General features: G+C 43.4%; 1 protein-coding gene across 3 annotated transcripts; it reads left to right on the top strand.

The window, feature by feature from the left end:
• Positions 1–1405: 1405 nt before the first annotated feature.
• LOC102683241 (lysine-specific demethylase 3A) lies at positions 1406–22145 on the top strand. Of its 3 annotated transcripts, none has more exons than XM_015344858.2 (25): positions 1406–1952; positions 3904–4056; positions 5210–5317; positions 5759–5861; positions 6808–6932; positions 7211–7283; positions 7663–7928; positions 8105–8235; positions 9138–9490; positions 10288–10489; positions 11809–12023; positions 12361–12504; positions 13217–13315; positions 13478–13608; positions 13951–14149; positions 14627–14802; positions 15114–15377; positions 15985–16156; positions 17139–17229; positions 18505–18635; positions 18730–18849; positions 19763–19902; positions 20352–20528; positions 20642–20776; positions 21383–22145. In XM_015344858.2, exons 1-25 carry the CDS (start codon positions 1797–1799, stop codon positions 21461–21463), a joined length of 3945 nt encoding a protein of 1314 aa, XP_015200344.2. In that variant the 5' UTR covers positions 1406–1796; the 3' UTR covers positions 21464–22145. The 3 variants fall into 3 exon arrangements, with proteins under 3 accessions (XP_015200344.2, XP_015200345.2, XP_015200346.2); XM_015344859.2 differs by having other exon boundaries at positions 13220–13315; XM_015344860.2 differs by having other exon boundaries at positions 9243–9490.
• The last annotated feature ends 88 nt before the right edge of the window (positions 22146–22233 follow it).

A 22233-nucleotide genomic window follows, 5' to 3' on the forward strand; every position in this document is an offset into this window, starting at 1 on the left:
GGAATTTGTAGAAACTTCATTTCATGATTTATTCTCTTTAGTATACCACAAACACCGCCAGGGGTCAGTATTTCACGACGGGGAATTGCTATTTTCCACTCCTCCGTGCCCACACGGGCAGCTGCTGTGAGATTAACTGCTGTTCTAGTCCGTCAATCGCAACATAACAAAATAACCTAAAACAGCGTTATAGCTAGCATCACCTAAAGATTTTGACTGTAACAAAGATTTAACCCTCTTAACAAATAAACGGTAATAATTGCTTATTCCCACCAAAAGAAGCGTTCTTACATTTTGTAACACAATTACATTGCATTTCCATATATTAAATGTTACAATACTTACATTTCAAAAGTTAAATATTCTCAAAAACCGAAACCTACCAACACCTTCATGCCATTTTTGCAATACAAGCATTCTAAATATTTTATATTTGATATGTCCTCTTAAAAAAGGCATTTTAATGCTTTAATACATAAAGAGCACCTTGCATTTTGAACTGTTAAATAATCCTAAATAGAGGGTTTATTTATGGTCACTGGTCATGCAGGGTTTCTACCACGTTGTTTGAATGGCTTTGGAGATGCTCCTGATTCCAAAGAGCACGTTTGATGGGATTTAAGGCAGAAATGATCCTTTTTGATATGTGTCTTAACAGTTCTCCCTCTTTGTTTCTCCTTTTTATTTAAAATCTTTAGAATGATCAGGTTCAATAATAAACAGCTTTCACTGGAAATGTACAATGTCCTTTCAACAACTTCACCTGTTGTTTAAATCACATTTTCTGAAATACAGTTCGTTTTCTAACTGCTAGTTTCAAACATTTTAAACATCCTTCAGCAAATTGCAAGAGCTCGGCGCGTAACCCTGGAAATGATGCCTTCTTTCATTGATGACCGGCGACCACAAACGGGAGGGTGAGCAGTCCCGGCCCAATGCTTCTGCAGCGTGCCCTCCCGCCTCGCCACTCCCCGCGCCCTTCCTCCCCTCGCCTTATCTGGAGTACGCTGCAAAACGCACGTATCTTCACCGGCTCACCGCTCACACCACAACAATGGATTCTTCCGCTTGCTGGGGGGGGTCTAAACAGTTTGGTGCGACACAGATGTGTCTGTAGTGGAATGACGGAAATTAAAAGCAGTGATATTGTAGATAACACGGTTTTCTTTTATCTTTCAGCTACAGATTTTGCGACAGGCACGTCTTTCCACTTTTTGCCCTATATGGTCTGTCACGACATCGCGCATTGATTTAGCCGCTTGTGATAATGGTCTACGGCTCCTCTGGGAGCCCTGAGTGGGCGTGGAAGGTCTTTTTTCTTCTGCCAATACAGTAGCCAATAATCTTCCAGATCAGGCGTAAGGGACCCGCCCCCATACGGAAAAGATAACCAATACGGACACGTTTAATTGATGTGTGGGTGGTGCCTGTAAAGAGCAGACAGCTGGCGTGAAGTGCTTGCATGAAAATTGAAGTCAAATAGCTACGATAATCAGAATCTGTTTAGATTGTTTTTGTGTGGAAAAAAATATTACATTCTTATCATATATTTGAGTTTATCCTAATATTAAGAAATTAGTTAATTTGAGAGGAGAGGGGAGAAAGTACTTATGAATTTGCAAGCCGTTTGATTCAAGTGAGACCTATCCATTGTGTACTTCTTTCGTCGAATGCTAGCCGTTTAATTTCAGTCACCAGCTTAAGAACTCAAGTGGAAATGCGATTTTTATAAAGCGCTATTTGCGTTCGGCGGACAGAGTGGGATTTCTTGAGCTGGGGGGTCGGAACCGGTACAAATGTGCAACAAAGCCCGCCAGATCCTCGTAGGAAGGGGGTTTCTCTGTGTGACCGGAGAGCTCCCCCTGAAAGTCGAGGAGATCGCGAAATGGGATTGGAAATCCGGGAAAATCAGAGCCGTGTCGCACAGGGATGTTTCAGACCAGAACCTGAAGGTATGTCGGACCCAGTTCTTTGAAACACAGTTCCTATTCTCCGTCTGAATGGCGATAGCTACAGTTTCGGAGATGTGGGTGCAGGCTGTCATGTTAGGAAGACAGAAGCGCACGTACAACTTCGTCCGAACAAGGAGCGTGTCGGCGTAACTAATTCGTGAGTCTGATAACGTGGGATTTACACGTTTTGTTCTGCACAGAAAGCCAGTGATGAAGTAACTTCAATTCACGCCTCTTTTTGTGCGACGTTTTTCAGGTCGCGCGGCGATAATCTCCGTATCCTCACAAGAATTTGAAGATTCATATATTCCTTCCACCCGAGAAATAATTATCAATTAGTAACAGTAATTGTTAGCAGTTTCGTTTGTGTTTCGGTATTCCAAAATAGTACTGTTTATGAACCCGTGGTCATACGCGTTATCGATAGTAACCGTTAGAAAGGCTAATTCTGTGTCATTTTTACTGTATGTTCGCCAAGATGCTCTCACAAGGACAAATCTAGACCTACCGTGCCTATAGGTGAAGTCTAGTTGACGTTTGTTACAAATTCTTTGGGAACTTATTGACCAAAGCTGCTTTTATCTCGTTTCCTCTGATGAAATCGTATCTTTCACCTGTGAAGTGGGAACTGGGAGAGTCGGGGATAACTCGATGTTTGTACACTTCAACCATAACATTGCCATTTCTTCCTATAAAAAAAAAAAACACGCGATCCATACCTCTCTGCCAGGTCGTGGTTCAGGGATACAGCATTGGAAATGTCCATCATATGGAGAACTGAATGCTTCTTCTGGACAAACGTTACTGAACTGACCGAATTTACTGAATTTTAACGCCTCGGGAACTTGAGTTTTAATGGAAAACTGGTAATGAATTTCCATTGGGGTGCTTAACGCCTTGGTATATTATCTTCTGTACTCACAGTTTGGAATTAATTCCCGATAAATTTTCTTTTCTCTTAGAGTGTCTTGGAAACTTGAATTGTTTGTCCAAATTTCTTCCATTCTTATATAATACCTCCGTAGTCGCCTTCATCGTAATTTAGGACTAACCCCAGTTAAAGAATCTGGTTTTGAATCGCAAACATTTTTTTTCCAAGTCAAAATGTTTATTGATTAAATGTATTTTTTATTCGTTTCCATGTTACTGAACAATACCCAATTTATCTTGAAGAACGGTAAAGTAAAAACTGATTTCAGTGTGAGGAGGGGAGGGGGCTGTTTGCATCTTGATACTGCCTAATGGGATCTGAGGGTAACATTTTTTCCGATGAAGGGTGCAGCGTTTTATGTACTGCTGCAGTTAAAAACAAAAATGCACACTTAAGTGCCAGCATTTTGCAAGCTCTTTTGATCATTTTTGATCAAGCCCACAAAGTCCAAAGTATTGAGCCCATAAAGATGCGGCACCTCAGTTCTAATTTGTTGCAATCCGGTAGTTTTGTTTGCAGTCATGCTCTTCTGTTCTAAGACAGGCCTCTTAACTTGCCTGTAGCTTCTCAACTGCTGTTCATGTGGGAGACGAGGAAAGCCAACCAAGAATCCTAACTCGGTTTCTCCCAAACTATCCCTTTTGCGTACCTTATTGGAAAACAATACATTGAGCAAAGCACTTCATAGGTTTTTCTCCATTTGCATTGGTTAGGGAATTTACTTGACCCTTCCCATCCATTCAATCAATCTCTTTTTGAAATGTCTTCTGATCACAAGCACCCCCCACCAAACCATAACACTCTGGACGGCAGAATTTGAAAGGTAGGTTGGTGTGAGCTCAGGAACCTCGCAAACTCTCCTCTTCGCCCCGAAGCACGAGACGATGAGCTGCACCAAGCTCCTGTGAAGCAGATAGCACCTAGGCTGGAGAGAAAGGTGCTGAGACGCGGGCAGGGGGAGGAGACGAGGTGACGAGGCCAGGGGAAGGTGTCCTGATCTCTCGCGGATTCTCGCTGCAGGTGTTTGTGGAGTTCGACGAGCAGCAGCCGGAGAGCCGGAGGTGGATCAAGGTGTACGAGCCCCTGATGAAGGTCTTCCTGGTGGAGCACACCCTGGGGCTGGCTCGCCGGCAGCTTCCTGGCGAGACCGCCAGTGTCCAGTGGCCGTCTGTGGTACGTTCACCGCCGCCTGGGGCTCGCAACCTGCGGTTCGCGAGATAAAGGGTCTTGTAGCGACACTCTTCTGTGGGTACAGTCACAGCGGAGGCAAGTGAATTCGTGCAGTTTCAGCCGATTTGTAGCTTGGCTAAATTGTGGAGGCTGAGTGGAGTATGGAGCTCTCCCTGTCTTCGTATGGGGTTACCTCCAGGTGCTCTGGTTTCCTTCCACTATCCGGAGACATGCCTGTAAGTTCGTTAGGGAAAATTGGCCCTGGTAACGGTTTGTGCGTGTGTTTGTGTCTGAGCGATGGACTGGCGTCCCGTCCAAGATATATCCTGCTTTGCACCTGTTGCTGGCTGGGATGGGCTTGGCTTCCCTGCAACCCTGAGTTAGTTAAAGTGGTTAGAAAGTAGATGAATGAATATGTTGTGTAGAGTTCCGACATACTGTAATAGAAGCTTGGAAAGCTCTGTCAGCTGCTTCAGGCTTCCTTTCTGCTTCCCTCTCTTAATCCCTCTCTTAATCAGTCAGTCTTGAAATGAAGGAGCCACTTTTTCATAGAGATCCATTTTAGAAAAGATTGTTCTTCTTCATCTAAAATTGTTTATATGTGTTTTGATCATACTGTTACCCGTTTAGTCGTTGAATGTTTTAACTTCTGTCAACTAGGCCATCGGGTGAGATATTTTTTCAAAAGGGGATTCCTAGTTTCTGCCCTGCGATGGACTGGCGTCCTGTCTAGGATGTACCATGCCTTGTGCCTGTTGCTTTCTGGGGTGGGCTCTGGCACCCCTGCGAATTAGATAAAGCAGCCAGAAAATGGATGGATATTTTGCACGAATTAATTTGAACTGTGTTGCTTTGTAGGTGACAGTGGTAAGTTGCTGTGTGCTACATTCCTGAAAGTGAATACTACATTAGTAGGAAGAAGAGTACCTTCTTATACTATTCTGTTATACTTAATGTTTGTTTTCAGCCATTCAATGTAGTTAAAGTTAATATTACTTAAAATCTGACAGATTTTAAACCTGGTAATTTAAGTTTATTTAAAAATTGATCTTGTAAGAGATTTGTCACTCAAATATCTTCTTACAAAGACAAATACTGTATATTAAGAGGAGCGAGTGTTTATCTGGTAATATCGGATGTGTTTTATTTTTTGCAGGTTTTTAAGCCTCTAGTGGACATGATTGGACTAGTGCTTATTCCTGTGGAGTATCTCCTGATAAACAAGAGAACTTACATTCCTGTAGGAACTGTCCAGCCTCTTGAGGTATGCTTACAGCTGTAGCTGGGGCAGAAACTGCACATTACTAACTCTGCCAGTGTTGCACTGTTCCCATATTGAGCATCAGAAACTGTTGTTCCAGTGAAGAAAGGAGATCAATAATTCAATTTTATACATGAATATATCAATATTTTTTGCACAGAGAGCATGACCAAAAAGTAATAATTGGTAATTAAGTAGGACTATATTATCTGTAGATTAGGCATCATAACCTTTTGTACAACCAGTAGTGGATAAACTGGCATCATGGATGTTCACAAAATTACGTCAAACATGATGGGCCAAATGCTGTCTGCTTCTTTGCTAGCCTTATTTACTGTTTTTCAGCTTTTCTTGAGTTTATGATTAAGAATGCTTAATAATAAGTTCAATTGTTACAGTGTTCAATGACAGATGAAATGCAGCAGTTATTTTTCCCCTTCCCAGAGATTAAGCTGCTTAGGGTTTTCTCTGAGGGACTTCCAAGAACTTCAGAAGGGGGTGAAAGCCTGGATTAAAAAGCACGCAGCCGTACAGCTCCTGATACGAGGTACTGTACATCCTCTTTGTTTCGTACCTGGAAGCACTGTGGTCATGCATAGTTTTCTGGTTTTGCATTGCAAAACTTCTGAAATGCATCTCCTGTGTTTGGAGCGTACTTCCAAATCTCTTATTGCAGTTTATTTTTGCATTTTGAAGTGTGTGGGGATTTATTTATTCTTTCAAATGTAGTACCAATGTTACCATGTTTAAGGGCTGTGCTATTTTGATCACTAGAAGGCCATTAGATACCTCACTTCAGTAAAACGTATTTCTATTCTGTTATCAGGCTGTCACGTTTTTATTTCAAAATCGCATTACAATCCTGTGTTACAGTAGAATTAATAAGCATATGCAACCAAATAATGACTTTTACACTCTCAAATTTACTCGAGTTTCCCAATACTTCTGGTCCCTTGAAATCACTGGGTCCAACGTTAACTATGTTTTGTTTAATATGATCAAATCTGGAATGGAATTTAACCCAAAATTAACATGTATTTTATTTTACACTTGGCATCCATATTAATGTGGTCCCGGCTAGCTCTGTTGGTAAAGCACGAGACTCATAATCTCGGGGTAGTGGGTTCATGTCCCACGGCGGGTGCCAGGTCCTCCATGTTGGAGGTTGGGCACAAAGCTAGCAACCCTGTCCTGCAAAAAACAAAATGTTACAGAAACAGCAACAGGAAGTTGCTGCCCCTACATGCCAGAAGGCATAACAGGCAAACATCTGTCCATCCATCCATATTAATGCCATGGTCAAATATACAAAATTGCTTGAATGTAAAGCAAAAATCAGTTTTGACTTTGCGGTCTCAATAGTTTCGGAGGGCGCTGTAGCAGTTGGAACTACAGCAGGAGTAATAGAAGGGTTTTCACATGGGAATAAACTGGGGCGCATGTTGTGAAACTGTTGTCTTCTTTTAATGTGCCACATTTTTCCATGTTTGCAGGCAACAGAAGCCTGATTGGTTCCAAGATGAAACTGTATTGCGTGGACTCAGCCTGCCTGTGGTCTGTTGCTACTGTTGTCCAGCAAAATCAGGAGACGCAGACCCTGCAGGTTCAACACGAGCAGGTGACCCTGAAACTGAACTCCCAGTCAAATGTTTTACCATTCCCCCCGTCTGCAAGAAAGAAGTCCCTGCCTTAAAGAATATAATGTCATAATATTTGTGTATTGCAGAGCACTATCATAAGTCAAGTGAACATTTTTCAGGTGTGAAAAAATCTTAACGAGTTCTTCATTTTAGCCCTTTTGGTCAGATTAATAGTTTTGCATGTTTTCTTTTTGTTTTAACCGTTTTTTTTTTGTCCATCATAAATTGATGTCATGCCTGTCTTTTCTGTTTTCAGTCAGGAAGTATAGAGTGTGTAGACCCAGCTTTACTGGAAATGGAGCTCCTGGTTCATGTGTTGGACAGCTCAGGTACGAGTTTTCATGATCTTAAAATCTGTATGTTGGAAAGGGTTGAAATAAGGGGCTTTTTACGTTAGAAAAATATAATCCCATGGACACAGTTGCCCTCTTTCTGGAAGCCTTTGAGAACAATAATAACGTAAGAGTCTGAGGCCTGTTCTGGGTTCTACCATGATAGACAAGCAGTGGAAAAGGAATGAATTGCAACTAAATTTGTAACTTCTAGAAGTGTCTCGTGCTTCATTTGTTTTTAGCAAAGAACACATTTTGAGTTCTTTATAACTGTTTCTGAGAATTGGGTGGTTTGCGGGGGGTTTTGCAAACTAGTAGTGCTAAGGAGGTTTGCGCCTCTGCCCTCGCAGTAACGATGGGATTGTTTTGCACACAGGAACCACAAACCTGAAGAGGAAGCCTGACGAGGAGGCAGAAGGCCTTGATGCTAAAAAGAGGAAATCGAGCTGCGATTCTTCTCCGGGCAGCGAAATGCCAGGACCTCGCAAAGAGCCTCCTGCGCCTCCGAATCCTGACCCGGCAGACGCACGGGGAGAAGCCGCGGCTGACCCGGACTCGGCGTGCGAAGAGCGCCGGCCCCTTGCCAGGGAGCCCTGCGCTGCTGGCCCTGCCAAGACGGATGCAGAGGCCTGCAGCCTCAAGGTGTGTTGCGGTGCCGTGTGTGCCAGTGTGAGCACCGTCTCCAGGGAGCAGACTGGAGCAATCTGTGGGCTGGTGGGAACGGACCGCGTTTCATTGCTGTTCGGTGCGGAGGTGTCTTATTCCCTGGCTCGCCCTGTCGCAGCGGCTGGCTCACTGCGCGTGTGCTCTTGCTGCAGACGGTGCAGTCCATCCCCTCGCTGTCCTCGGAGGTGCTGGTGGGCAGCACGGCCTCCTCCCCCGCGAGCAGACAGCCTGGACCGAGCTTCGCCGATTCCCCACCCAGTTTCCAGGCCCAGACACCGTGGGGGTAAGACCGCTTGTCCATCCTTTCTGTTTTTAATCCATCCTGCTTTGGGAGGATAGGAGTCCTATCCCAGCAAGCAGTGGCCATGGCGGGTTACATCCTGGCCGAGATGCCAGTCCATCGCAGAGCAGGCACAAACACACACACGCTAACATCAGGGCCGATTTTCCATGAAGCCAGTTCACTTTAGAGCACGTCTCTGGACTGTGGGAGGAAAACCAACCCCCGGAGGAGACCCATATGAACACAGGGGGAACATTCAAACTCTACGCAGATAGCCTCCCAGGTCTGGAATTGAACCCAGGGCCCCAGTGTGGCGAGGCAGCAGTGCTAAGTGCTGTACCACTGTGCTATTGTGCTGCCCCCTTTTGTAATCCATTGTTCCTCAAAACATTTCAAACCGCACGTTACAATACACATTTCATTTATACAGGGACAAGTGTTACCTGAAGCTACTCTTACAAATAAGAACATGAAACCTCAAAAATATTATGTGATAGACTTACATGTCATGCTTGACACTTTTGGACATGGTATTGATATACTTAGTTTGTCTTCTAGATGTTTTCAGGATATACATGGCTTCTTCTGTGGTAGCAATTGATTTGTGAAATTGCTACCATGTCATTTTTAAATTGCGATTGTAGCTGCCTTTGAGGCTTTTTAAAATCACCTATTGAATGTATTCGCTACATATAAAGATATTAAGATTCTGTATTTATCTCTTCTGGATGTGACACCGTAGAGCTATTTAGTAAAAGTAGTTAAGTTGTTTGTTCCAGAGTTAAAGTAAAAATATAAAAAGGAATTTATATAAAAAGGAAGTTGATTTTTTTTTCCACCCTCAATTTTTTATAAAATTAACAGCCCCTTTCTGTTCTTTCTCTTATAATTTGACATTCCAGGAATGAAACTACCGATGGAAACCTGCTACAGAGCAGAATGACGCAGAGTGTTGCCCATAATCCATTTGAGGAAGCCTTCAGCTCCTTTTTTGCCCCCAAATCCAGCTCTGCCTCTGCCGTGAAGGGCAGCCCTCCCTTCCAGGAGCTCCGAAACCTGCTCACGGCCGATTGTCCTAAAACAGCTGGACACCCCGCGGTCCTCCAGAGCCCGTCCTCTCCCACCGCTCAGCCCTGCCTTCCCAAAGCAGAGCCGGGCAGGACAAGCCCGGACAGGATTGATGCGGACCAGGGACCGAGCCCGAGGGACGACCTGAAGTCCTTGCACGCCAGCGGCAGTCCAGTTAATACGAATGGTATGTTCTGTATGCCCACCCTTTCCCTAATATGAGCTTTTTGTTGTTAGTCCATTTCAAACATTGTGTGTGCACCAGGACTGCTGTGTTTTATAGGTATTGTATACCTGTAGTGTAGTATAATATTTCCCACTTCCTCTTACACGCCCGTCGCCAACCCAAGAACTTTACTACTAATATCTCACGCTAGCTTATTTTGATGTTTAATTTGAATTTGCCTCAAAAGTGCACAGTCACCTTTTCCTGGCAGGAATCGATGACCGTGAAACATGGAGCTCTTTCTCCTCTGCTTTTAGTTTTGTGTCTGAAACGCTCATGAGGACAGTCTTAATGTGTGACTTCCATCTCTTGTGTACACGCAACATGCAACACGACACTTCGGTTGCACCACAGAACCAATATGTAAACTTGTATTTTTCTTGTGCAGCATTTCTAAACCTGTGCATCCCGCCCATTTCATATCTGATGGCATGCTGGTGTAGTGCATGCTTGAACACCAGTTCAGTTTGTTTGTCATATGCACAGGTGCGATGAAATGCTTATTTGCATGTCTTGTATGCTCCAATACAAACACATTAAGGAATCGCCAAAACCTAAACACAGAACGGCAACAGCACCAGCAGAAAGTTAAATAACATACAGCTTTAGAAAAGCAAGAGTAGGAGAGAGACGCAAAAGACAAGCAGTGTGAGAAGAGAAAAAACACATGAGTGTGAGCAGGACCGTGGTATTGCTGGGCTGTAGACAGTGCAGCATGGCCGCTCCCAATCGAACGGGCGATCCGTCTTTCCCGGCAGCGCTGCCACCGAATTCCATTCTGAACGATGCCGCCGCGGTGGAGAGGCTGCAGCACACGGGCGAGTCCTTCCTCCAGGACGGCTCCTGCAACAGCATCGCGCCGCACCTCCACAAGTGTCGGGAGTGCCGGCTGGCCAGCTACCGCCGCAGGAGCAGCCAGTCGGACACCACCGTCTTCTGCCGCTTCTTCCTCTTCAGGAGGTGAGCGCTCCTCTTCCCTCTTCCCGGACCCGCCGGGGACGCAGGCGCTGGTCGGGAGTGGATCCCGAAAAGAGAGGCTTTGACTTCTTCTGTGTGGCGAGATGTTCTGGCACAGGGTTCAGGAGTTGAATGGGATTTGTTGTCAGGGATGAGCAGTAGAATTGAGGTATTTTTTTATTATAGATTGCTGCCAGTGCGGAATCTATTGACCCTCTGATGTGGACAGGGTGCATCTCTACAGCACAGTGTCCCTGGCCAGCATACTGTGGTATAGGTTTGGGAATTTTGGTCCAAGGGGAGGAGTGTGCCATACTGGGGCACCATCACCACGTACAACAGCAATATGGTTTTCCTTAGAGGTCTCAAATCCCAGCACGGCTGAGATGCATTGCTAAGGTTTCGAGATATGATAAGATCATGCTACAAGGTGGTTATACTACTGTCAGGAAATCTGTCACAATGTTTTTAGGGCAAGAAGTGTAATCTTCTTGGTATTTTGATAAATCAGTTGATTTACAGGTATAGTGACAGACGTTTGGTTTTGTATTACCAAGGCAGTGTTTTTCTTTGTCTTTTTGGGATTGTGGTTCAGATGTACTAGAATTTATAATGCAGTATTACTTTCTTGAGGCAAACTACTTTCATAAACTGAGTACTTCAGGTTCTGGGCTTTAAAAGGTTATTGGATATTATGGTTTTGTTATTAGATAGTAAACCTGTGATACACGGGCCGGGGCTCTGATCATGTAGGATATAATTAGGCTGTTACTATACATCTACTGTAAGTAGCAGTAGCAAATGTATTAATGTTTAGATATCATGAGCTCCAGTGTATATGCAGCAACACATTAGCCAAATAATAACATCTCCAGTGTGAATCTAGAAGTCACGCGAAACACCAGATATTGAGATTGTTTTAAAACCCAACTTTATCAGGCTTTCATTGTAGTCCAGTTTTAGAAGTATTGCATTTAACCTTGAAGTTGTAATGTCAGTATATAGTATTCTTTTTAAGGGATCTTTGTATAAAAGAGCTTTGTCACGAACGCGTCTTTGATAACAACTTCTTTATATAAAACTCATACAAAGCATTTTCCTTGAATTCACAGACTTTTCTTGCATTAAAGACGTAATTGATACAAACCGAATTTCAGTGTCAATTTTCACTTGACAAAATATAATTTTCATATTTAGTCTGTGTTTAAGGCCACAGATATCAAGAGTATAATTTAGAGTATTCCTAAGAAAGGAGAAGTGGTCTTGAGTTCACGCTGTGTGCTGGGTACTGATGACGTTCACAATCTCCCCTGTGTCTGCAGGCTTCAGTTTACAAAACATGGTCTTCTACGAGAGGGAGGTTTCCTGACCCCCAGTAACTATGGCCCCGACGCCCTCAGCCTCTGGATGCCAGCCAGGAGCCGGGTGAAGGGCCTGGACCTGGACACTGCCAAATACATCCTCGCCAACGTTGGGGATCAGTTCTGCCAGCTGGTCATGCAGGAGAAGGAGGTCATCTCTTCCATACAGCCGGATGGTAAGTCTAAAGTGACATAGTGTGAGAAGATGCAGCTCCGTAGACGCACAGGGCAATTGTCAGCTGCAGTGTGGGAGTAAAGGAGATGTTGAAAGTGAACCACAGTTAAACAGGACTAAAAGACTTATGATTTCATGATGTGTTAGACTTCTACCTTGTAGCAGCTTGAATAAGGCATAACTGTAACATTGCTTGCATAGTGGAAAAGCTTAGTGCGTGACAGATGTTAAAAATGAAACCGATGTTATTAGTTCAGGTACTCGCTCAACTGAGCCTTCATTTCACTGATCGTTTATCTGTTTTCCTTATGTGTGATTTGATGTGTTTGTTTTCCCAGTGGCGATAGTATGGAAGCGCGCGGTCTGTGGAGTGCGGGACATGTGCGATGTGTGCGACACCACTCTGTTTAACATCCACTGGGTCTGTCCTAAGTGTGGCTTCGGGGTCTGTCTGGATTGCTTCAGGAACAAGAGCAACAGCGGTAAAATTCCACTTCTATACATCTTCACACACAAAGGAGTTTACAGATTTGAGCACAGGACATAGATCAGGATAAGTCTTTCTCCGGCAAAACAGTACTTGAGTGCCATAGAATCTGCCCAGCAAGGTTTCAGAAAAAAAGTAATTATTCTAGATCCAATTCTGACGTCCATGAAGTGTCCGTTTCAATGTATTTTTAAAATGTAGCAGATTGAATAGCAGATTATTTAGAGGCAACAATTTGAACTTTAAATTTTAAAATGTGCTATATAAATCCTGAGAATTATTAGGGAAGCAGAAAAACCTGGCAGGAACTGTTGTGAACCATGGATTTCTTGCATAAGCAGGACACACTGTCTGAAGGTGGATGGTATATAAACAGATGTTTACATGTGTGGAGGGTTTACTTTGTCTTCAAACAGTAATTGTGGGGGAGATCCTAAAAACATTTTACTGATATTTTTGGATAATTGTTGCTTGAATTTGTAAAATAATGGTTTTCAATGTCATGGTTCACAAAACTGACCTTCCCCCAGTGCTTTCCAAAATGTATTAAATAATTTCTTAAAGTTAGCTTTTTTTAAATTGCTATTCTTCATCCCATGCACATTATCTACATTACATAGAAGATAAAAATGTTTTTTGTGCATTCTCACGAGTGGAACAATACATCCTTTGCTTTCTAAATCATGTGTGACTTTGGTTCCTCCTAGCAGAGAGAAGAAGTTCTCTGTTCTCCTGGATGAAGTGTGTGAGAGGACAGCCACACGAACTGGACCACTTGATGCCAACACAGATCATTCCTGGAACAAGTAAGAAAAAAATATTGTTAATTTTTTTTTTGACAATCCTTACCATGAATCAGAAATGTGTCTTGTAATTGCTGTAAAGACAAATCCAGCAATACTTATGCAACTGGGTGTAACGTAAGCCTGCATCTGTCAGGCCAACTCATTTGGATTTTTTTTTTGCAGCTCTCTATGATTTTTGTGACATAGTTCATTCTGTGAGAGGGAAATGGGGGATTAAGGCAAACTGTCCGTGTTCCAGCCGCCACACGAGAGCCACTTCGAAGCCACTGCTGAAAGAGGAAAGGAAGCCCCAGGTACTGGATATACTGGAAAATTAAGGAAAGGAGCACAATGTGAAGTATTTAGAAGTGGTCTTAAGAATGGACAGTGTAGGGGATGCAAAGTGGCTAAGGTGGTAAAGGCAGTCACTAGTACCCTGTGATTCGGCATGGACCATGCCACCAGCTTTCTGTCTGGGACAGCTGAGTGAGGCCAGGAACACCCCAATCGGCAAGATCGGGTGGGATTTAAAATAAGTTATAATTATTGTGGACAGATAGCATAAAGCAAGTAGATGGGACTTGGTAGGTGCTTAAGAGATTTATGGAACTAATTCACAAAAATATTATATTAAAGTTGTATTATTTTCTCCTTAGAATATAGCCCTATTAGCAAATCCCTTGCTGGACTCCTCACTGCGTAACAAGTCCACAGATGCAGTTCCTTCCACTTCAACCAGTGCTGCTGTTGTAACAACTTCTGATCCGGTGGGCAGACCCCCAGCATCCCTCAACCACACCCCCCTCAGCTGGTTATCTGCACTGGGCAGCCACAGTGTGAATAAGGAGAATAAGGGTAAGGTTTCGGAAAGGTCACACGATGAGCAGACTCAACTCGGAACAAGCCACAAACACACAAGTCTGTCTGTGTTCTCTGGAGCAGTGTATTTCAGTCCTGGACTTGAAGTACTCCTGCGTCTGCAGGTTTTTGCTCCAGCCAAGTTCTTAATTACATACTAATTTATTTCAGTTTGATCGCCTTTTAAGAGCTGCTTAGTCCAAAATAAGTGAGTAAATTCTTAATTATTGAGGATGGACTAGGCAAAGTACTGTAGACCGAAGTTGTCGGAAACACTACAGGATGTTTTTGAAATCAAGAACAGAGTACAGAAAAAAATCTACAGATCCGTTACAGGAACTAATTAACACAAGTGATTAAGAGGCTCAGATGGAACAAAAACCAGCAGGCACTAGGGTGTTCCAGGAAAAGGACTAAATATCCGATATTTAGAGGAAGCCAGTTCTACACTTATTTGCATTGATTCTCTCACAGGGAGTAATCTCATCACTCCTTCAACTAATGAGCCCAAACGCCACAACTCCTCATCACCGCTCAGCTCGCTGTTCATCAAACCTTCCCACAGCCTGCAGACCTTCAACGGTTCGGTTTTAACATCGGTGACCAACAAGAACACAGGGAGCCTCCGCAGCTTGCTCAACGGAGAACAGGTACCTGCCCAGACCCAAGCGCAGGGAGGAGAAGAATGGCACTGACAAATGTCCAGTTAGAATCCTAAAATTTCAAGGAGACACTCTTGGCACGATTACGCACCAAACAGAATCAAAGATGGTTTGAGTTTTTTTTAAAACATAGAAAGCAGTCTTCTATATTTCAACGTTTCATTAATGGATCAAATGACTTGTTAGAACAATAAATCCATTTTAAAGTTGAGGCGGAAGCCCCGCACGGAGAACTTTGTTTTAACAGTTTTGGTATTGTTTTTTGTATGTCCTACTAACGGGTTTCGATTTTTTTCCAGAACGAGACGGGAACGAAAAGCACACCAAAAATCCTTGACGACATCTTTGCCTCAATCGTGCAAAGCAAAGTCCCGGGCGAGTCTCCGTCCAGACGGACCGATCCCAGAGACGCGGTGTGTAAGCCGAGGTCCGTGCTGAACCCCAGCGTGGTGAGCACAGACGTGCCTCATTGCTGGCTCTGTGATGGCCGCCTGCTCTGCCTGCAGGACCCCACGCACAGGAACAACTGGAACATTTTCAGGGAGTGCTGGAAACAGGGACAGGTGGGCTGACATTTTCTTTTTCTTTTTTGGGGATTTTGTTTGGGGTGGTTTCTATTTTGAATATCCCAATTAGTTTTCATTGCAAAACTTTCGACACTGTTTTTTGTTACACAACTCACAAAATGTGAAGAGAACGTACAAATCCATTTTTGGTGCTCAAATTCTTTGGTTAATTCAACATGTACCACGCAACAAAGGTTGAGCTGAAAGACTTATCATCCCACTTTTGCAAAGTGAGGATGTTATTAAAGGAGTCATGGCAGGGCAGTGGTCAGCATTGCTGCCTCATACCGCTGTGGCCCAGGGTTCAGTTCTGGACGAGCTATCTGTGTATGGAGTTTGTATGTCTTGTGTTCACATGCTTTTCCTCACCCAATCCAAAGACATGCTGGTAGGGAATTTGCCTTCTGAGAAAACTGTCCCTGTTGTGAGTGTGTGCGTTTTTGTCTGCTCTACAGTTGACAGACGTCCTGTCCAGGGTGTACCCTGCCTTGTGCTCTTTGCTTGTTGGGATAGGCTCCGGCCCCCCTGTGACTGTGTAAATTGGAAGAAGCCGTTGTCTTACCCATTCTGGTCTTTGTCTCTCTTTGTCTCTCTTGCGGCTCAGCCCGTGATAGTGTCAGGGATGCACACAGTGCTGAACTCAGAGCTGTGGAGACCGGAGACGTTCAGTGAGGAGTTTGGGGATCAGGAAGCGGACTTGGTCAACTGCCGCACGAACGCCATCCTGTCTTCCACCACGGTGGGCGACTTCTGGGACGGCTTTGAGAACATATCACGTACGTTCCTGGCATTCAGCTTTTAAAATCGTTATTGGCAGCCATTCTTTATAAGTAGAACCTTCCCTTTCAGTGATTCAGAAAATACAGATTGTCTTGAGCTATGAGATGTTGTAATACAAAAAAAAGAAGACCTACAGCTCAACTGTTGATCTGTGAGTACGTATTTAAGTTTGGAATACCCCATTGGTTTTTGTTTTTACTAACCTACTTTGGGATTTCCAAAATTCAATCCGTTTGGCTTGCTGGTGCAACCCGCATTCCAGCACAGGACGAGTGGGCATCATGCTTGCTTTCTTTGGAAGTGTTTCTTGCAGTCTGAGCCCCTCAGAACCTGCAGCAGAGTAAACATCAGCTGGAGCAATGAAGTCACAGGGGATACTATAGTGCGGAGCAGTGGCTAAAGATCCGCGCCTGTGGCTGGAAGATTGTCTGTTCAAATCCCGTGGCCAGCAGTGGAATCCTACTCCGTTGGGCCCCTGAGCAAGGCCCTTAACCCCAGCTGCTCCAGGGGCACCATATAAATGGCAGACCCTGCACTCTGACTCCAAGCTTCTCTCCCTGTCTGTGTGTCATGGAGAGGAAGTTGGGGTATGCGAAAAGACTGATTCCTAATGCAAGAAATTGTATATGGCTTATAAAGTGATCTTATCTTATAGTGTTGTGTGGCTACATAGCCAGACTACAGGGCTCATCCTGCACACAAAAGCTATACAGGAGACCTTGTTTCTTCACCCCCCGCCCCCCACCCCCAAGATAATTTTATTCTATGAAAATGTGCTGTTTTATTGGTGGTATTGTTAGATCAGCATCAGAAAATAACACTGAATGTGTTTGTTAGTCTTAACGCCTCATCTCCAGACTGAAAACCGTCTCCACTCCTCCTTTCCCAATGAGCCCCTGCTCTGCAGGCGTAATGTGCAATGCTTTGCTGTGGGTGGTTCGTGTGGGTGACCGGTGTGGGGTTTCGGGGGTCTTGCAGGGCGCCTGAAGAATGAGGAAGGGGAGCCCATGGTGCTGAAACTGAAGGACTGGCCCCCCGGGGAGGACTTCAGGGACATGATGCCGTCTCGGTGAGCAGGCTTTTCTTTACACTTCCTTCAGCACAGAGCGCGGAACGATCTGCAGACTGCATGCGCTAATACTGCCGTCGCAACAGAAATCAAGACATGCAATAGATCACTTATATTATTTTCGTAAACTTTTCCTGTAGGAATTTCTATCTCATATTGGTTTTTGTGCCCCATTGTAAGCAGGAGACTGGGGAATTCAGGGCTATTTTTCATTTCATTTTACACCCTTTTAAAAATGGGAAAGCCTCAGTGTTTGTTTTTGAACAAAGTGAAGATGGATGGCTGTTAATCATAAACTAGGTCTAGGTTTCTGGTATAATGTAACATTTTTATTACACATGGTTCCTGAATTAAACATGCCAGGTGACATTAGCAGGACTAGATTTACCAATTAGAAAGGTTGTGAAGGAGAGGTAGACATTCAGTCCATCCATGCTGTTTTACGTTACAAGAATTTATTTAATGTCATACATTACTATATAGCACTCATTCTACTGTTGTGTAAGGCAGGACCTGTCAGTACAGGTTTAAGGCAAATTATTAGTTCACCTGAAAACTAGCCAAGTGGCTGGGACAAGGGTCTCAATAGTGTTTATCTAGGGTTATTTAAGGTATTTGCATTTGATCATTTTTAATACTTTTAATTAACCTAAGGAAAGTGTAACCCAACTGCCAGATCCGGAGTGTCAAAATTGGGTTAGGCCACCAGAGGGTGGTGTAGAGACCCTCTTGAAGTGGAGAGAAAAGGAATTGTCCCCGAAAAAGCATACTGGCTTCACTGTTTGGAAGGCAGTTCATCTATGTAACTTGAAACTTTCCTTATATGGTTCATTCAGATTTAAGAAAGATCTCAAGGGTAGACAAGCATTGAGTAGAAGTTTAGCAAGAACAGGAGAAGGGTCTTTACGAGTAGCAGCCTTGGTCATTGCTGTGTCTGCCATCCAGTGAGGCAAGGAAGTTGGTAGAGCAAGTCCATCCAATTGGGATTGACTGAGTCGAGTTACTTTCTACTGCTGTTCACGAAAGACCGCGAAGGGGGCAGGCGTGTAAGAGGCAGACCAGATTCAGGTGGGAAGATCGTATTTACATCAGTGTTGGTCCATCCTCTGCTTAAATCCCCTAGAAGGTTTTTTCATGTGCAGATCCTCCACTCTTTGATATCAAACAAGGGAGTGTTTTTCTCACAGTCCGCTAACACTGAAAGCTCTCGTTTCTGAGATACTTTTGTTTTTGTTTTGCACTCTCGAGTGAAGCCAAGCTCTCTTTGTCCTTCAGGTTTGACGACCTCATGAACAACATTCCTCTCCCAGAATACACCAGGCGAGATGGCAAGTTGAACCTGGCGTCCAGGCTCCCAGAGTTCTTCGTCCGGCCTGATCTGGGTCCGAAGATGTACAACGCCTATGGTGAGTTCTGAAGCTTTAAAATATCCCCTTCCTTCTGAACTGGATAGAATTTCACAACATAACTTACAGAAAAAATGACGTTCTTGCTTTTCAGGTCTTATAACGGATGAAGACCGCAAGTATGGCACTACCAACCTCCATCTGGACGTGTCTGATGCTGCCAATGTCATGGTGTATGTGGGGATCCCTGAGGGAGAAAAAGAGCACGAACAAGGTAGAAGCACTGGCGGTGACACTGAGTATTTTCTAGTATTTTCCGAGTGGAGAGCCTTTTTTATTGTTTGGCGATTTCATCCACTTGGCATAAAGATGTTTCCTGTTCAACATCTTAAATTTCATTTTAGCTTCAATGTATCCTTGTTTCCGTACTGAGCCAGAAGCTGTCCCAAACTATACCACTTGTATCGCATTTCCTTTCCATCTCCTCAGTTCTGGTTTTAGTAGATTTATTTCCCTTACCCTGTCTTTGAAAGGCAATCCCCTGAAAATCAGGAACCATTCTTGAAGTTCTTATTTGAATTATTTCCAAGGCTACAATATTATTTTAGTGGAATGGTGAGAAAAGGGTGAGCATGATATTCCTGAACTAAACAACCTAGAACAATCTGTATAAACCCCCAGATGCTTCTCATTCATAGCCTTCAGCAGTGCAGAATTACCCACGTGATGTGTGTAGTATGTTTGGGTCACTTTGTACTTGTCTACTCAATCCATGATCTTTCCAAGTCTGCTGGAGCCTCTTCTGTCACCCACTCACCTGTTTTTGTACCTTCAAAATGAACTGGCTTGCTATGTGTATCAGAGCCTGAATAGTTGATGTTGGTCGAAGCTGGAAGAAGAATGTTTTATAGCAGTCCAAAGGGCTACATGCACCTGGAAATGTGCCCTTTAGCTTCCTGTTCCATCCTGCAGCTATTCACTTGTTTTCCTCAGCCATTGAATAGCAGGAAGTAGTTTTCGTAGAGTGGGCACAAACATAATGGAGAATCTATTATATAAATTTAAATCCAGACTTGTAAATTAAGTTTTATTTATATTCATTCCTACATTGCATTGTGAATTTAAGTAAATATCCGCATTTTAGCGATTTCTTTTTAAATAGCATTTCAATGATCTTCCCCACCCAGCTGTGCTGCAGACGATAGAGGATGGAGACGTAGATGCACTGACCATAAAACGGATGGTTGAAATGGGGGAAAAGCCCGGAGCTCTGTGGCACATTTATGCAGCCAAGGATACAGATAAGATTCGGCAGCTGCTTTTAAAGGTAAAAGACTGGTTTATCATGGGATTTGATTTTGGTTGGCGTGAAAAACTTTCATGATTGAAGTCTGGTATGACTGTGTGTTCACAGATCGTGTTGTATTGCATGCAGTTGGTTCAATTTTCATGGCTGAGTAACTAAACACCAGCGATAGAAACTTGTAACTGCAGATAATTGCGGGTGTCATGAAATGTCCAGTAGTAAAGTATATCGTCATCTGCGAAGTGTTTTTGCTGTAGCTCAGTGATGAAACTTCGGTGGTGGCTTCTGAGCCCTGAAACCATGTTTTTCCCAGCCTGGTCCCAGGCCTCGTTTCACCACAAAAGTAAAGATAGGGTTTAGCTGTGAAGGGGCCAAACCACCAAACCGTTCCAGGGATAACCAGCGAGGTCACTGGATCTTTCAAGTCCAAGATGTTCAGAGGTTTGAAGTGGCGGGTGGTGTGTCTCCAGGTGGCCGAGGAGCAGGGAGAGGAGAACCCGCCAGACCACGACCCCATCCACGACCAGAGCTGGTACCTGGACCGGGTGCTGCGCCGCCGCCTGCTGCAGGAGTATGGGGTGCAGGGCTGGGCCATTGTCCAATTCCTGGGGGATGTCGTCTTCATTCCTGCCGGGGCGCCGCACCAAGTAAGAGCCGGGCTGGCATTACCTCTAGACGAGTGAGCGCATCGCTGCACTGCACTCCGGATTTTAATGGCAGGCACGCTTGTTTGTAAGAACTTTCTGCTTCTCCCCCCAAGGTGCACAACCTCTACAGCTGCATCAAAGTTGCAGAAGACTTTGTTTCGCCAGAACACGTGAAGCACTGCTTCCGCCTTACTCAGGAATTCAGATACCTCTCGAGCACTCACACCAACCACGAAGACAAACTGCAGGTAATTCCGCGCTCGCCACAGCCTTACCCACTGCTCTTTACCGTTTTACCTGCTGGGAAAGCTTTGTTATTATAGCCACTTGTGTACTGACATGTTATTTTCCATAAACGTTATTTTGTAAAGAATCTTTTTTGAGGGTGGCCCAGTGGTTAGCATCACTGCCTCACAGTTCTTGGGCCCTGTGTTAGATTCCAGACCTGGTTGCATGACAAGAAGAAAATAAAAGCTAAGTGAAGTGTTAGTATAAATAATAACACTACAGGTTATATAAGTTGCTATTAATTCTGTCCACTTTGTATACTTCAATATGTATATTATGGACATATAATACAGTATTACAACAGAGGATGCAGCACAGTCGTTCCACATTCCAGACCTTGGCTGCCATCTGTAAAACCCCATTAACTACTGTATTTCAGAGGCAACGAAAAGCTTCAGAAGGTCTGTGTAAAAAGCTTAACAAGTTTGTGAGTTGTTCAGTTGTGCTTCATGTGATTTTTAATTTCTTTAGAGAATTATGTTGCTTGCTTGAAAATAAAGGAAAACTAAAATGAGAAAAAACCTGAAATCAGTCATCTCCAATTGACTGTATTTTTTCCCTTGCAGGTGAAGAACGTGATCTACCATGCAGTGAAAGATGCAGTCTCCATGCTTAAAGCCCATGATGTTATTAAGCCTTCTGATTAAACCTCCAGTATGGACTGTTGCACTGTGCTTATGGCAGCTATGGTTGAGAAATTCCTAAAGCATCATTAAATTGGAAGAGTTATTGTTTCTGCATGGTTGTAATATACTTTATTTAAATTCCTGATATACATTCAGAGTACAGATCTGTGTGTCCTACGTTAAATATAAACTGAATATTTCAGAAGTGATATTCGAGTACAGTTGCTTTTTATTCTGCTTAAACGAAGCGATGCAATATGCAGTGATTCAGAATATGCTTACATGTAAATGGATGGACTTGTATCATAACTATACACTCTTCTAGCAAAAACTACAGTGTTTAAATGTAAGGGGATTTTCCGCTTTAAGTCTTGGTATATATATATATAAATATTTTGGAGGAAAATAATTTATTTTTAAAAGGAAATGTCTGGGTTCTTAAACAAATTGATGTAGTGAAACAAAGTGGCTTAATAGTCCCAGAAATCTGCTACAGTATTTGAATTAAAAAAAAACACTGAAACATGGCAGTTCAAAGTCCCAGCACTATATAAGTTTAAATAAATTTTCATTGTGATGACTTTTCAATGAGGTTATTGTGCCAATGTGTGTATTTTTTTAACTGTTCAGTAGTAAGTACACATATTTTGAGAGCAGTACAGAAAGTATTCTGAATGTTCTGAATAAATGTTTTTAATCTGTTCTTTTTGTTTTTCAAAAAGACATTTACAGCTACAGTGCTCAGTATTCACCCCCTTGAATTTATTTTCATTATGTTCCTGTTACATCTC

The sequence above is a fragment of the Lepisosteus oculatus genome, chromosome 1, assembly GCF_040954835.1.
Source record: "Lepisosteus oculatus isolate fLepOcu1 chromosome 1, fLepOcu1.hap2, whole genome shotgun sequence".
Lineage (NCBI taxonomy): Eukaryota > Metazoa > Chordata > Actinopteri > Semionotiformes > Lepisosteidae > Lepisosteus > Lepisosteus oculatus.